General features: G+C 34.4%; 1 protein-coding gene across 1 annotated transcript; it reads left to right on the forward strand.

The window, feature by feature from the left end:
• The first annotated feature begins 50 nt into the window (after positions 1-50).
• apold1b (apolipoprotein L domain containing 1b) lies at positions 51-13,777 on the forward strand. Its single transcript, XM_051900535.1, has 13 exons — positions 51-317; positions 3,487-3,534; positions 5,081-5,126; positions 5,231-5,305; positions 5,528-5,587; positions 6,034-6,084; positions 6,225-6,260; positions 7,597-7,653; positions 8,569-8,646; positions 8,734-8,773; positions 8,860-8,911; positions 9,696-10,110; positions 11,344-13,777. The coding sequence occupies exons 5-13, from the start codon at positions 5,537-5,539 to the stop codon at positions 11,812-11,814; spliced, it is 1,251 nt and encodes a 416-aa protein (XP_051756495.1). The 5' UTR covers positions 51-317; positions 3,487-3,534; positions 5,081-5,126; positions 5,231-5,305; positions 5,528-5,536; the 3' UTR covers positions 11,815-13,777.
• Positions 13,778-16,543: the final 2,766 nt, after the last annotated feature.

Here is a 16,543-nt window from a genome sequence, read left to right on the forward strand (position 1 = left end):
CGAGTGGAAAATCACTATTTTTCTACAAACACGCCCCGTGATCATGTGCTTTTTCGAGGAAGAGCCGGTGGACTTGCAGGGAAAGAGGTTTTTTTCTCACCTCAGGAATTGAACTATTTTGGGTTGTTTTGTTTCGTGCTTTTAGTACTTTTCGTATTTTGGAGCTGTCAGTTTTTGAGGGCTTTTTTCCCAACTAAACGTAATTCGTTTAAATGTTTTAGAACATTGACAACTTTAGTGCTTTGTGTCCGTTTGTTTTTGTTTCCTTTTGGTAGAGGATATAAAGAGAAGACCGTCACAATCGGAGCACTGTTAAGGTAAGAGATGTTTGCTTGCGGTTTAGCGTATTTTGTTGAGTGCGGTCAGATGTGTGTTGTGAACTTGAATGCTTTAAGGGGAAGTGGAAAGAGGGAAAATATTATTAGCACTACAAGCTGGGGAACTTTTGTTATGTTTATGACATGGCCTTTGAACGCAGTGTCGTGTATCGTCCGAATATTAAAAGAGATTTGCTTTCAAAACACGTGCGCGAGTCTAACAAAACTTTATGAACATTCCATCGCCTGAAGCAAAGTTCTTGTGGTTAGTCTGTCAGTCTTATAACCTAATTAATATTCATGAGCCAAGCCTTCCCCTTAGGACTTGTCAGCTGATTACGCCCTCGTCTTTCAACAAATCAAAGGCGTTCACACGTGTTTTTGCGTTGCGTCTGCGTTTGTAAGGCGTCAACTTAAAAATAGGATAAATTCTGAATTCAGAGTTTAGCTTTTGTTTGGCTACGTAGCAACTTTACAGCTGTGGGCGGGACAGCACGTCGGATTGTTTTTTTTTTTTTGTAGCAGCTGTATTTCTCTGCTACAATTTCGTGTCTTTTTAATATCTTAAATGAGTGATTTTCAAACTTTTTGATTTCTGGGAATATAATAAAAGGAACCCCGTTCCTTTGGAAGCCCATTTCCCAAATCATGCTTTTGTAGCTAAATCTTAACTGTTACATTAAAAAGTCGAAATTATGACATAAGTCATATTAATAGATTAAAAAAGTCGAAATTATGAGGTAAATTTGAAATGAAAAAGTCAATATTATGACTTGAATGTCATCATTTCTGCTTTTTGTCAAAATGTTCAACTTTTTCTCACAGTTATAACTGTCACAGTTTCTACTTTTTAATGTCATAATTTCTATTTATTGTCATAATTTTGACTTTTCATAAGTTGTAATTGAAATGTAATTAAAGTCATAATTTTTAATTTAAAGGTGCAATGTGTAAAATATGAGGACGATCTAATGACAGAAATGCAATATAATATACATAACTATATTTTCAGTATTGTATAAAGACCTTACATAATGAACCGTTATGTTTTAATTACCTTAGAATGAGCCATTTCTATCTACATAGGCTGAATCCCAAATGGCACACTTCTATGCACTTTCGGTCTTGTGGACTTATAAAGGCTTCTGCGTGTGCATGTCATAGTTTATTGAATCTGATTAGACCGTTAGCATCTCCTTAAAAAATGACCAAAGAGTTTCGATATTTTTCCAATTTAAAACTTGACTGTTCTGTAGTTACATTGTGTACTAAGACCTACGGAAAATGAAAAGTTGCGATTTTCTAGGCCGATATGGCTAGGAACTATACTCTCATTCTGGCGTAATAATCAAGGAACTTTGCTGCTGTACCATGGGTGCAGCAGGCGCAATGATATTACGCAGCGCCTCCACAAAAGTCTCCAAATGTCAAGTTTTAAATAGGAAAAATATTGAAACTCTTCGGTCATTTTTGAGCGAGATGCTAATGGTCTAATCAGATTCAATGAACTATGCTAAGCTATGCTAAAAGTGGTACCGCCAGACCCGGAGATCGGCTGAATGGATTCGAAAACAGTAAAACTCAACTGTTTAACTCTAGGGGAGTTGGAAAATGAGCCTATTTTCAAAAAAAGTGGAGTGTTCCTTTAAGTTTCAGAAGGGTGCTCCCGAGCGCCCCCTTTGTGGCTGCTATGCGCCCTCGATGCGCACTTCAGATGAGCCCGCAAGTCTGCGAGCTATGCAGAGGACTTTACCCAGCTGTCAAAGTGGCATTACATCATGAAAGTGCGGACTCAGATGTGCATATTATCCATCCTAAATAGTATGTGACATTAGTAATATTCAATACTATTTAGGGTGGATCGTATGCAAATTTAGATGCAGGGTTACTCTATGCTGTCTCAGACGATGACATCTTTGTCCTGCAATTCGCAACCTCACCACTAGATGCCGCTAAAATTTACACACTGCACCTTTTTTTTTTTTTTTGTCGTAAGTTCAATTTTCAATCTATTAATTATGACTTAGTATGTCGTAATTTTTACTTTTTGGTCATAATTTCGACTTGTGTCCTAGTTATGACATAAAAAATCAAAATTATGACTATGTCATTGACTTTGTCATGATTATGATTTACAAAAGCATTATTTATTTATTTTTCTTATGGAAATGTATATATTCCTAATATATAAACATATGAGTGTGAGGGTACATATGTGTGAGTTTTTCACATATAAAGATACATTTATTATGTGTGAGAGAAAAATAGCATATTATAAAGACAACATGTTTTCAAAAATAAAATGAGTAACATTTCAATATCAAATAGATTTTATAACAAATTTCACTGTAAATATCGTTCCAGAGCAGTTTTACAGAAACTCATGAACTCCTCACAGGAAAGAAGAGATGAACACTTAGAAAGATTTATTGATTTTGTTTTTATTTTTTTTCTGTTCAAAACTAGAGCCGTAAACAGAATAAAACAATTCAAGATTTACAACCTGACTTAAAAAAAAAAAAAAAAAAAAAAAAAAATGAAATTAAATGATGATAATATTAAATCTGACAAATGTTAACTTTTTAATTTATTTTTTCACCATTTTTTTTTTCCTCATTGAAAACCCCAATCCTACATTATGACCTCAAGTTACATAATTAATATTCAGGAGCTGAGCCTTGCATATGCGTCAGATGGGCGTCTTGGACCAGTGTTTTGTGTCAAGTTAAAAATAGTTATTAGTGCTGCGTCAGTTGTGAAACATCGGACCAATCAAAGGACGCCCATCTCGAGTGTATTGAGTGTTTACAATAGCAACTGAATGACTGTGTGTCATCATGGTGTGACTAAATAAAGCCGTGAAGGGAAGTGAGTTTAGGTATGTCTAGATTTCTTTTATGACTTGACCTTTAAGTTACGTATAGGGTTACGTATAAGTGTTTACTCTCTATTTAAAGGACCAGCGTTTAACGTGAATTCAAGAGTCAAAAAACAGCCATATAAATAATGAGATCCACTCAAATAACAAGTAAACGCCTCCGTTCACCGGCCGTCCAGACTAATACAAACAGGTTCAACCGGTGTAAAAATGATGTCTTCTTTAATTAAAGCATTGTTGTTGTTGCTGATGAGTGTGTGGTTAAAACTGCAGAAGTGTTTTGTTTCTCAGGAAGGACTGGTGATGCAGAAACTATATCCCTTTAAATCCTCTCCACAGGTAACAGTTCAGAGGGTTGTGGTTAAAAACTGGGCTGGTAATATGAAACCTCAACTAATGCCAAACTGGAACGCTTTAGATAAAGTGTCCACTAAATCATGGGTTTTCAGTTGACATAAATAAAATTATGAGATAAAGTTGAAATTATGACATACTAAGTCATAACTATGAGATTAAAAAGTCAAAATTATGACATAAAAATCGTTAACAACTTAGTATGTCATAATTTTGAGTTAGCGTGTCCTAATTTCTACTTTTTATGTCACTTTTGACCTTTCATCTAATAATTACGACTGAATATGTTATAATTCTGACTTTTATGTCATAATGTTGTTTTTTTTCTTATGTCCTACACTCTAAAAAATGGCTGAAAAAACAAAATAAATTTACACAGTAAAACACAGTTTTCCATTGAAACAGTAATATACCATAAAATGCATATGGGATGCTCTCTTAGATTATTATTTATTATTATTTTATTTTTTACTTCTATTATGTCTAAAAGTATGTTTACTAAATAGTATAAAAACTCTCTTAGTTTTGATAATTCTTTTTCAGAAATCAAGACTTTATCTTATGCCGTTTTGCTTCTCAAGTAAATTTTTATCTGTATTGATGTATAAACAGTAATATACCATAAAAAAACAATGCATTCTGGGTAATATTTGTTGTTTTAAGAAAAGAGGCCTATAGGCTACTTTCTCAAAAACAACAAATAATAGTACCCAGAATGCATTGTAATATTCAGAAGTAATATACCGTAAAAACAACACTTTCTGGGTAATATTTGTTATTTTCGAGAAAGTAGCCTATAGGTAAATTTCTTGAAAATGACTAATAATATTAACCAGAATGCATTTTTTTCACAGTATATTACTGTTTCAATAGAAAACGGTGTTTTACTGTGTAAATTTGTTTAATTTTTTTAGTTAGTGTAATATATAAATGCAGATTTTTTTCATGTATAAATACCACATTTATACAGTGAAAATTAATATTCTAAATATACGTAAAATATATATACTTTAATATATATATATATATATGTTTAGTTTTTATTGTTACATTGTTTTTTTCTGGTCGCTATATTATTGTGCTGTACTGTAGATGCATTATTTATTTATATGTATTATTTATGTTTTTATAAATCTATTTTAATTCATGCTTTATTTTATTACATTTATTTATTTAGATATACAGTTTATTTATTTTATTTTTTTTTACATTTTTACACTGTTTTTCTTGCAGTAAATAATTAATTATCGAACCCAGAAGAGCGTAATCCTCTTACTAATGAGCCAGACCAAAGGCGAAGTGAATTTTCAGTCACATTTATTCACTGTTCATACAGTAATAATAATTCCTCAAACTTTTAGAAAACTCTCTGTTTCTGGTTGTTGACCTCTGAAATGTAAACCAGACTGAGCAGATTTTTGTAAATTCACTGTAAAGTGACCGAGTAAAAAAAGTGCCTAATAAATAAAACATTATTAATAGTAGTAGTGTTGTTCTTGTTGTTGTTAATGATGTTATTTTCTAACCTCAGAGCTCAACGATAACCAAAGCTTCAGGTGAATAATGACGGCAAACAGGTGCGGCTCATTTTTGTCATCATTATATACACAGAAGTGACATTTGCAGTGTTTTAGGCTGCACAGAACTGACCTCCCTCATACTCTTTATTCTTTCACTGTAGGACACAGCTGTATGCAGCAGTTCATCCACCTGGACAGAAGAGGCAGCAGAGAGCAGAACTACTGAAGCCAAACAGGTCAGGAGCCATTTTGAGTTATTTTAGTTTATAGCCCTAAAGTTTTAAACCTTTTCCTTTTTGTGTGTTTTTGTGATTTATATTAGTTTTTTAAAATGTTTTATATTGTACAACTTTATTTATTAGACTTAGTTTTTGTTACTAATTAACTATAATAACCTTAGTAATGTTGATAATGTTGAAATTTTGGATATTTATTTATTTATTTATTTTTGTTCTCAGGATCCTGGAATGATCATGGGAATGATTCAAAAACTAAACCCATTCAGGTTTTACTCGCAGGTACACACACTGACACAAACACACACACATACTTGTATATGTGGTTTATGGGGACTTTCCATAGGCGTAATGGTTTTTATACTGTACAAACTATACATTCTCTCCCCCTACCCTACCCCTAAAGCTATTTTAAATACAAGGGCTCATGAAATGTCCTCATATCATGTTTACGTTGTAATACTAGTGTAATACCCATGTCATTATACAAATTTGTGTCCTCATAAATCACAAAAATGCGCACACTCTCTCTCTCACACACACACACTCACACTCACTCACACAATCTCTCTCTCTCTCTCTCTCTCTCTCTCTCTCTCTCTTTCTCTTTCTCTCTCTGTCTCTCACACACACACACAGCTCCTTAAGGTCTCAGCACAATCCGATCTTTACGCCACTCAGCAGTAAATGTTTGTCTGTTTCAGCATCTCTCTCATTTCTTTCTGTAGAATAAGACCAATGAGGCTCACAGTGTCTCGGCAGCAGAGGAGAAAGCACAGGTGAACTGCGTCATGAAGCAGATACTCATTCCTTCAGAGAACAGCATGAGCACTTGTGTTTGATCAGTCAGCAGCAGGACAGTGTTAATGCATGTCTTGATCAGTGTTTTCTGACTTCAGTGAGTTTGTTTGTGTTTCAGGCTGGGATGCGGGACCATCTGAAATCCACCGCTCAGGTACGAGAGTCTGTCGTCTTGGTTCATGTGACGGTGGGACATCAGTATATATACAGCAGACGCTAGCTTTATTTCTGGAGAACCCGGCGGACAGCCCGTGTTTGTGATATTTGATCCGTCTGGCAGCTCCGACACTAGTTGTTTATATTGAATGTTGTAAGCGGTTTGAGTCTTTTATTCTCACCGCTGATGACGACACAGGGCAGGACGAGCTCTTCAGGAACACAAAACAGCTTTTTAGCACACTGTCTGCGTGTTTGATTACATGGAATTAAAGGAGTGTTGCATATTAAATATGCTAAATATGCGGTATTTGCAGTCAGAGGCACGAGTCTGAACTGTCTGACAAATCTGATATTTACACTGGCTTCAAGTGCAAAAAAATGCGTCACTGTCGGCACATAACAGTCGACGTATTCCTTTCTCTTTTGTTTGTTTGTGCTCAAGCTAAAACTGAAATAAAAATTAATAAAAGCTACAGTATATAGACATTTAAAAAAAAAAACTAATAAAAGTTACAAAAACACAACAAAATTAGTAAAATTAAAATGAAAACAACATAATAAACTATAATAATATATTAATGAAACTAAAATAACATTGATTTAAACAATATTTTAATTATACTTTTTATCATGAATGGTGATCAGATTATTTTACATAACAGTCATTTATATATATATATATATATATATATATATATATATATATATATATATATATATAAAATCATGAGTATCAAATAAGATCATCAGGGTTTTGAGGAAGGTTTATTTGTTCATCTCTCAATCATCACTGTATTGCATTATATGTTTTAAAACTACAGAGATTTGATCATAAAACTAAGCATTTTTGAATATATCATCTTACCAAGACACATTTTTAGCAGATATTGATATTTATATGCATTTTATGTAAATATCTGCTATATTGTTATAAAGACCTCATTTATATACATTACAAGCATTAGAAATGAATCACTTCTTGGCCATATTAATATCAGCATCTTTACCAAATTGTATATTTTTGCTCATTTTGAGTCTCTGAATAAAATAGAGCCAGTTTTCCTCCATATTCTCACTATATGAGCCATAAAAGCCTGATGTATCAAATATGATACGCAACAAAAAACACACATGCAAACTTAAAATAATGTGTGTGTGTGTGTATATAATATATATATATATATATATATATGGTTCCATTTAAAAAAAAAAAAAAAAAAAAAGGATTTTTCCGACCATTATTTCATATGTCAAGCTTTCCACCCTTCCCCTGAATGTGTTTATTATTTGCTTTATTTGGAGTATAAAGTCATTCTGATCTCTTTTTGCAGGTGTGTGATGGAGATGCGACTTCATCTTCAACAGACGGAGAATGTTTGGCCACACAGGTGTGTGTTCGTCTGTTCATGTTCACTTGTATGTCATTTTATCATATGGTGTATATACAGTGTGTGCAGAATTATTAGGCATGTTAATTTTCTGATCATTTTTTTTTTCCTGGCACATCTTACCGATTCCAAACCACATTAATCTTAATAACTACTATTGAATCATTTATAAGTGATGTATGGAAAGGCTGGAAATGAAAACGCCTTATATTCAGGTGTGCAGAATTATTAGGTATGTTTTCTTTTAAAGATAAAATGAGCCAAAAAAAAAAAAGAGATTTAACTCAAAGTCAAAAATTATTAAATGCCCATGAGAAGAATGCAGTACTAGAAATTGCAGTTAAGGCATGACCATTGGACAGTGAATTGCTCATTGGGTCAGACAAAAACAGATGAAGAAGAAAAGACACATGTTAACTGCAAAAGAAATAAGAATTAAGGTGAAGAATTAAGTGTGAATCCATCAGGAGCACTTTAGTCTCCAGCGCCGCCTTTTCCAGACCTGCAACCTATCTAGAGTCTCCAAAAGTGCAAGGTGTCAGGATCTCAGAGACTTAGGTTAGGTAAAGAATCCTAAAAAATGACCCCAACTTAATAAGAATCACAAGCTGAAGTGTTGTAAAATACAAGAAAAAGACTATGTTTTATAGGCTTTATAGACAGACAAATTGAGAGTGTCTCTTGAAGGACCAGCACCACATCCTCTTGTACCACTGTTTGAAGAATTCATCTTCCAGAATCTGGCAGTAAGGTTTGGATGCATTTTTGGGAGTTCATTTTTAATCCATCTCCTACCCTGAAGTCTGTTTTGCAGAAATGGACTAAAAATGAACTCCCAAAAATGCATCGATGCAACGAAAATTGTTTTGTAAGAATCAGGGATCATCACTATATCGCTCACTGTTTCATTTCCAGAGCAGCTCTGCTGAAGTTCAGATAGCAGAAACAGATGTCGTCCGCTCCAGTGACGGGAATCCTCTGGACAATGAAGATGTACGTGAAAACTCAAGTTTAGTCCTTGATTGCTAGTTTTATCAAGCATGTTTGGTGGCAGAGAACTGAGTTGCGTCTCATTGACAGGATGAAGATGGTTTGCTGGATTGGTGGAGAACAGTGGAAGGTATTTTCTGTAAAGTTTTGTCATGTTTTAAAGACGTTTGACTTGTGTTTGATCTCGCAGAGACAGGTTTATGTTTTATTCGTCAGGTTGGGGCGAATGGAACGAGTCGAAACAGTTTAATGAGGAAGATGGAGAACGGTAAGAAAGATTTATATTTATATAACATTTTCTAAGAAAAAAAAAAAAAATTTTCTTTAAGTGTTACTGCAAAGTGTTTTATTGTATTTAAACCAGGGTTTAAATAAAACTATAACTACTAAAAAAAACATTTTTTGTTAAATTAAATAAAATAAACGTTGACTGAAATAAAATATATGAAAAAAATATTTTATTTCAGTTAGATGCCAAATTTATAAAGCTAAAACTGAAATAAAATTAATAAAAACTATATATATATAACAATTGATAAAAATACAAAAATACAACAAAAGTACTAAAACTTAACTGTAACTAAAATGAAATGATAGTTAGTTAGACCCAAGAAAACAAAATCACTCCAGACTGGTTAATTTGAGTAATTAATTATAGAAATTATGGACTTAAAACTCAATTGATTAAAAAGTTACTTTTATTAATTTCATTTTATTTTGAATATTATTTTAATTGTATTAAATGTTAATTGTGGACATGTAGAACAATAATAAACATTCACAGCCTGGTTTTTGGATATAGGTAAAATGTATGTTATATATTTAACATCTTGCTATAAATAGCTTAAAAAACATATAGTATATTAATGATACTAAACTAACACTGATTTTAACATAGTATAAGTATACTAGTTTGTAGATATTTTTAGTGGTGCAGATGCAGATGACAATTTTTGTGACATTTATGAGAAACTTTAATTAGCTTGACCAAACTTTGTTTGTATGGCAGAATATCTGTGAGTTATTAAGTAAAATATCTCTCTGTCTTCCAGAGCGATCGAAGCGGCTGCTAACCGGGTGTTCATGGCTGCCAAGTTATTCGTTCACCTGCTGAACCAGCGGGAGGCGTCGCTGCAGCAGCGGATCCACGAGCTTCTGGCTTTAGCGGACGCGGCGGACAGTTTCCACAAGAAGACGGTGACCGCTAGCGTCGGCGGCGGAGTGGCCAGCGTAGCCGGCAGCATCACCACCATCACCGGCCTGGTTTTGGCACCCTTCACCTTCGGGACGTCCCTCATCGTGACGGCGGTGGGCATCGGTGTGGCGACCGCAGGCGGCGTGACGTCAGCGTCAGCTAACATCACAGACACGGTTCACTCCAACACGGACCGGAAGAAGGTGGAGAAGATGATCCAAGACTATCAGCACGAAATTCAAGATATTAAAGAATGCCTGGACTTTCTGCAGGTCAGACGCGTTTATTTTATATAAACCTTTATTTTAGTATAAATGATATACTATTAAAGTATATAGAGTTAGTTTTGATATTTTCTGCTTTCATCTTAATTTTAAAGTTTTAGTCATTTTGTTGCATTTTTTTTTTTTTTTTTTTTAGTTATTTTAGTAGTTCAAGCTAAACTGAACAAAAATGATAAATGTTTTCTTGGCAACTAGATGAAACAAAATAAGTTTAAAATAAACATTAACTGAGAAAAAATATTTAAACAAATCATATTTTTCTTTTTCAAGTAACAAAATTTTTTTTTTTTTTTTTTTTTATGGTTTTAGTTAATGATAATAACCCTGATCCTATACTGTTTTGTTTTTGTATTAATGTTTTACTATACTCTACTTTACTATATATATATATATATATATATTAGTTATTTTAGTACTTGTTTTTGTCATTGTGTCACTTTTTTTTTCTTTTTTAAATATGCATATTGTTTATTTATTTATGTTTTGTTTTAGTTATTTCACTTCAAGTTAAAGTAAATAAAAATGACAAATGTTTTCTTGGCAACATAAAACTCTCTAAAAAGTAAAAATAGCTCTAAAAACCTACCCATACAAATAAAATACTAAAGTGACTAATGCATATGGTCTCTTAGGTAATTATTTATTATTATTTTATTTTTTACTTATTTATTATTTCTAAATGTATTTTTTTTTTTTTTTTTAGTATAAAAGCTGTCTTAGTTTTGATCATTTTTTTTTTTTCAGAAATCAAGACTTTCTTATGCCATTTTGCTTCTCAAGTAATTGTATCTTTGTTTTAAAATGTTTAGATATTTGCGTTGTAAAACAAAGACAAAAATACAAAGGACAAATTTTTTTTTTTTTTTTAAATCTTTCATATCTTTCAGAAAAGAGATGAAATATCTTTCATCTCTTTGATCCACTAGTGTTTATGTGAGCCTTCTTGTATTGCTGTATATCATCTAAAATAAAGCGTAATGTAGTTTGACAGAATTTAATCAGCCCTGATCTTCCGCTGTTTTTAAACAATCGGCTGTTGTCTGATAGTGTGGATAATTTCTCACGTTTCTGTTGAGTGTATGAATGCAATGGCCAATCAGAGGCGTTTAAGATTAGATTAGTCACTGGTGATGAATAAATCTGCTGATTTTTGTCACTATTCATCCTTTTAATAAACATCTCATCGTTGTGTCCCACTTCTTCTGGTTTCTGTCTCTCCAGGCCGGGATGGCGACTCTGGAGGAGTGGAACTTCGAGCAATACGTGGACAGCATCTCCAGAAAGGCACTTAACCAGAACGTCAAGCACGTTTTGAAGGAGGGCGGCCGGGCCGGGAAAGCGCTGCTTGTCAACACGGAGAACCTCATCAACACCGTGCAGGTGCTCAGCGTAGCAGGAGGAGCAGCCAAAGCCGCACAGGTCATCAGTGTCACCACCGGCGTCATGTCCGGCCTCTTCCTCGCTCTCGACGTCTTCTTCCTGGCCAAGGGATCGCTGGAGCTGCGTAAGGGCGCAAAGACAGAGTTCGCGGCCAAGATCAGAGAGGTTTGCAAGGAGCTCCGGGATGGACTGCAGGAGCTGAAGAGAATCCAACAGCAGCTGCAGAAAACCCTGGATGGGGTTGAGTTGGAGGAGGAGGAGGAGGAAGATGATGAAGATGATGTAGAGGAAGAGGTAGAAAATGAGAACTGACAAAAGAGTCCAGATAGAGGAATAAGCATAGATGATTATCTTGAGCAATAATAAGTACAAATAAAATATATTAATAATAATTTAATTAATAATTTCTATTAAATTAGTTTGTAAGTTTCTTTGAATAAGTTAAGTGCTAAATGCATAAATGTAAATAAAGATGAAATAATAAATATAAAATAAAAATAAATATGTATTTATGATACACTAGCGGTCAAACGTTTGGAATAATTAGGATTTTTTCATGTTTTTGAAAATGATTTGATAATAATAATAACTATAATAATTGATAAAGATTGAGCAGCAAACCAAATATTTCCCTTTTTTACTGTATTTTTGACCAAATAAATGCAGACTTGGTGAGCAGAAGAGAAAATCTTAATTATTCCAAACTTTTGACCTGTAGTGTAAATATTTCTGCTGTTTGCCAAAGGTCATTCATCAGTAGATTACTTCAGTGCTGCTTACTAAGTGAAATGGTTGTGCAGAGTCTTGTGGTTACAAATAAGGACTGTTCAAATAATGACAAGAGATGAGTAACTCTTTTATATCCTATGCAATGAACAACACCGTGCCATGTTTTTTCATTCTCTTATTTATTATTCTCTGTTATTTCTCAATTTAAATCTGTAACTGCTCAGGTATGATGGGTCTGTATATCTTACATTTCAGCTCCTTACTGTATATATGTTCAGTTCAGTGGTTGTTAAAATAGTGCACTAACAGCAAAGTCACATTTTCTCAGCACTGGTCTGGATGGACCGATCAGTCCTTTGTGATTACTTGATTCATTCATTTCCCACCCACTATGTTCTTTCTGTCACCACTAGAGGGCAGATGCACCAAACGTGGGACTCAAATACCACTTTTTTTTTTTTTTTTTTTTTTTGTAATTGAATGAATTCATGATATTGCATATATTTACAGTTCACAACACATGTATTTGCTGAGAAAGTACTCCAAATGAATCATTGTACCAGATGAATAAGTCATTGACTGGACTAAACAAGTCTTTAGAAGTCAAGTCAAATTGTTTAAAAGCAGCTTCTGTAATAAACAGGAAAATAACAATGTTAATGTTGCAAAATTCTGCAGTTATGAAACTAATTCGGTTGTAAAGCAGCTCTAAAAAGACAATAGTGTCATCATTGAGCTCAATTTAGTTCAAGTTTTGTTCTCATCTGATAGTGGCAGTGCAGTCTATAATATATTACTCAAACCTTTTAAACCTTTTGTTTTAAACCTTTTTTTTCTTTTAAACCTATTACCCATTTATCATCAGTCTATCTGTCCCGTTAAAATGTATGGGCCATTCACATGACATATTTTTGTGTTTTCCGTCTGTGTTATGTTGCTATTGTTGGTTTATGTACACATTTAGACTGACATTTGTGGCATTTGTCTGACTGTTGTTCCACATTTTTAAGGCATTGTGTCAAGTTAAAATAGTCAATCTTGGAAAAACATTTGGTTGTGTTCAGTACAGCTGTCCTTAAATATACATCTGAATTTCTTTAAAGATTAAATTGAAGATTAAATGTCACTTTTTTAAAACTATTTGAAATTAAGGTGTTAAATTTCCTAGAGATAGCATATTGTTCATGCCAGTTAGTCATGAAACGGGTGGGGTAATAATGTTACTTAATGACAATGTTGTTTAACCAACTATACCAGTATATCCAGCAGTTAAAAAAAAAAAAAAACAATTATGTGAAGACATGAAGTTAATGCGCCATGAATTTATAAATAGTAGAAGCTTACGCAGACACCTCACTATGACTATATTACTCAGAAATTGTATTTATTATAAACAATCCTTTACTTGTCCATCATGATGATGGTTGGTTGTATTGTGTGTTAAAATGTTTCTCATTATAAACACTTCCATAACTGGTTAAATGTGTATGGTAAGAATATTCATGTCTTGAATAATAAACAGTGCACAGATAGTATGACAAATGAAGATGGCATTTGATTTCGTCAGCAACATTTTCTTGCATCAACATGCTTGGTATATCATTCACCAACCAACCAGCCAGCCAACTATCCAACCAACTGAACCACCCAACTGAACAAACAACCATCCAACCAACTGAACAAACAACTATCCAACCAACTAAACCACCCAACTGAACAAACAACCATCCAACCAACTAAACCACCCAACTGAACAAACAACCATCCAACCAACTAAACCACCCAACTGAACAAACAACCATCCAACCAACTGAACAAACAACCATCCACCCAACTGAACAAACGACTATCCAACCAACTGAACCACCCAACTGAACAAACAACCATCCAACCAACTGAACAAACAACTATCCAACCAACTGAACCACCCAACTGAACAAACAACCATCCAACCAACTGAACAAACAACTATCCAACCGACTGAACCACCCAACTGAACAAACAACCATCCAACCAACTAAACCACCCAACTGAACAAACAACCATCCAACCAACTAAACCACCCAACTGAACAAACAACCATCCAACCAACTGAACAAACAACTATCCAACCAACTGAACCACCCAACTGAACAAACAACCATCCAACCAACTGAACCACCCAACTGAACAAACAACCATCCAACCAACTAAACCACCCAACTGAACAAACAACCATCCAACCAACTGAACAAACAACTATCCAACCAACTGAACCACCCAACTGAACAAACAACCATCCAACCAACTAAACCACCCAACTGAACAAACAACCATCCAACCAACCGAACAACCATTCAACCAACCAATTGAACCAACCATCCAACCAACAAACCAAATGGACAACCAACCGACCGAACAACCAACCAAACGAACAACCAACCATCCAACTAACTGAACAACCATCCAACTAAACAACCAACCATCTAACCAAACAAACAACCAAACAAACAACCAACCAACCAAATGGACACCCAACCAAATGAACAACCAACCATCCATCCAACAAACCAAACGAACAATCAACCATCCAACTAAACAAACAACCATCCAACTAACTGAAAAACCATCCAACCGAACAACCAACCAACCAAATGGATAACCAACCAAACAACCAACTAAACGAACAATCAACCAACTAACCAAACAAACAACCAAACAAACAACCATCCAGCCAACCGACCAAATGAACAGCTATCCAACCGAATGAACAACTGTCCAACAAACTGAACCATCCAACCGAACAACCATTCAACCAACCAAACCAACCAACCAACCTAATGGACAACCAACCAAATGTATAACCAACCAAATGAATAACCAACCAAACAACCGACTAAACGAACAATCAACCAACCAAAGGAACAACCAACCATCCAATCTAACAACCAACCAACTGAACAACCAACTAAATGAACAATCAACCAACCAACCAAACAAACAACCATCCAGCCAACCGAACAGCCATCCAACTGAATGAACAACTGTCCAACAAACTATCCAACCAACTGAACCATCCAACCGAACAACCATTCAACCAACCAAACCAACCAACCAAATGAACAACTAACCAACCTAATGGACAACCAACCAAATGTTTAACCAACCAACCGAACAACCAACCAACCAAATGAATAACCAACCAAACAACCGACTAAATGAACAATCAACCAACCAAAGGAACAACCAACCATCCAATCTAGAAAACAACCAACCAACCAAATGAACAACTAACCATCCAACCAAACGGACAACCAACCAAACGAACACCCAACCATTCAACCAAACAACCAACCAACCGAACAACCAACTAAACAACCAACCAACCAACCAAGTGAACAGCAAACCAAACAAACAATCAACCATCCAACAACCCAACCCACTGCGGTCAGATTCAAGTTTCTGCTTGGCTGACACGAATACTGTTCCAGGATCACCAAATATGTTGATTATATTTATGCTCAACACATAGTGTTTCACAGGAAAAACAAATCAGACTCCATATTCAGACAAATTAGAAAAAGAAAAACAAAATGTTCTTCTTAATGGTCTTCTTTCAAGAAGAAGGTGAGATGTTTTGGCTGTTCACCATTTGTTTGACTGGTATTTTAGGAAACAAGCACAAACGCAGGGTTTCATTTTCTTTTATTTGTTCCTCCTCAGGGTGCAGCTTAAATGGTTAGTGGAAGACTATTATGCAGTGACATGTTAAAGATGTAACCAACTCATACAAATACATTGTGTCCGCATTCCAGCAAAGAGTACTTATGAAGACATGAATATCCCACGCACAAACAGCCTTGAACATCCCGGACGTGCAAAACATTGCTGAAAAGCCCCATAGATACACTGCATTAATATATATATATGCTGTATTAATAATGTTAAAAAAATAAATAAATAAATTACAAAAAATTAACATAAGCATATGAACATAAAAATTGGGACATATGAACATAAAAATTGGGACATATGAACATTTGAAATTGGGAGTTTGATTTATTAGAAACCTAATGGTAACCAAACTGCCTGAAAAATCCATTTAAAAAAACTTTTGTCAGGAATGTTCTGGAACTTTTCTGACCCATATTTGAAGAAGACTGGATTAAATTAATTAGAAGTAGTTCTAGTTTCATGCAATTGACCAGTTGTGTCACATTTTTAAAAAGGTTTCTGTAAGTGTAAGGTTGACAGGATAAGCATAAGCCATTTCAGGCGGAAATTCTAGCTTTGGACATTTCTTCCCTCATACTTAAGTTTGAGCGAACAAGCA

This window comes from Ctenopharyngodon idella, chromosome 7 (assembly GCF_019924925.1).
Source record: "Ctenopharyngodon idella isolate HZGC_01 chromosome 7, HZGC01, whole genome shotgun sequence".
In the NCBI taxonomy this organism is placed as follows: domain Eukaryota; kingdom Metazoa; phylum Chordata; class Actinopteri; order Cypriniformes; family Xenocyprididae; genus Ctenopharyngodon; species Ctenopharyngodon idella.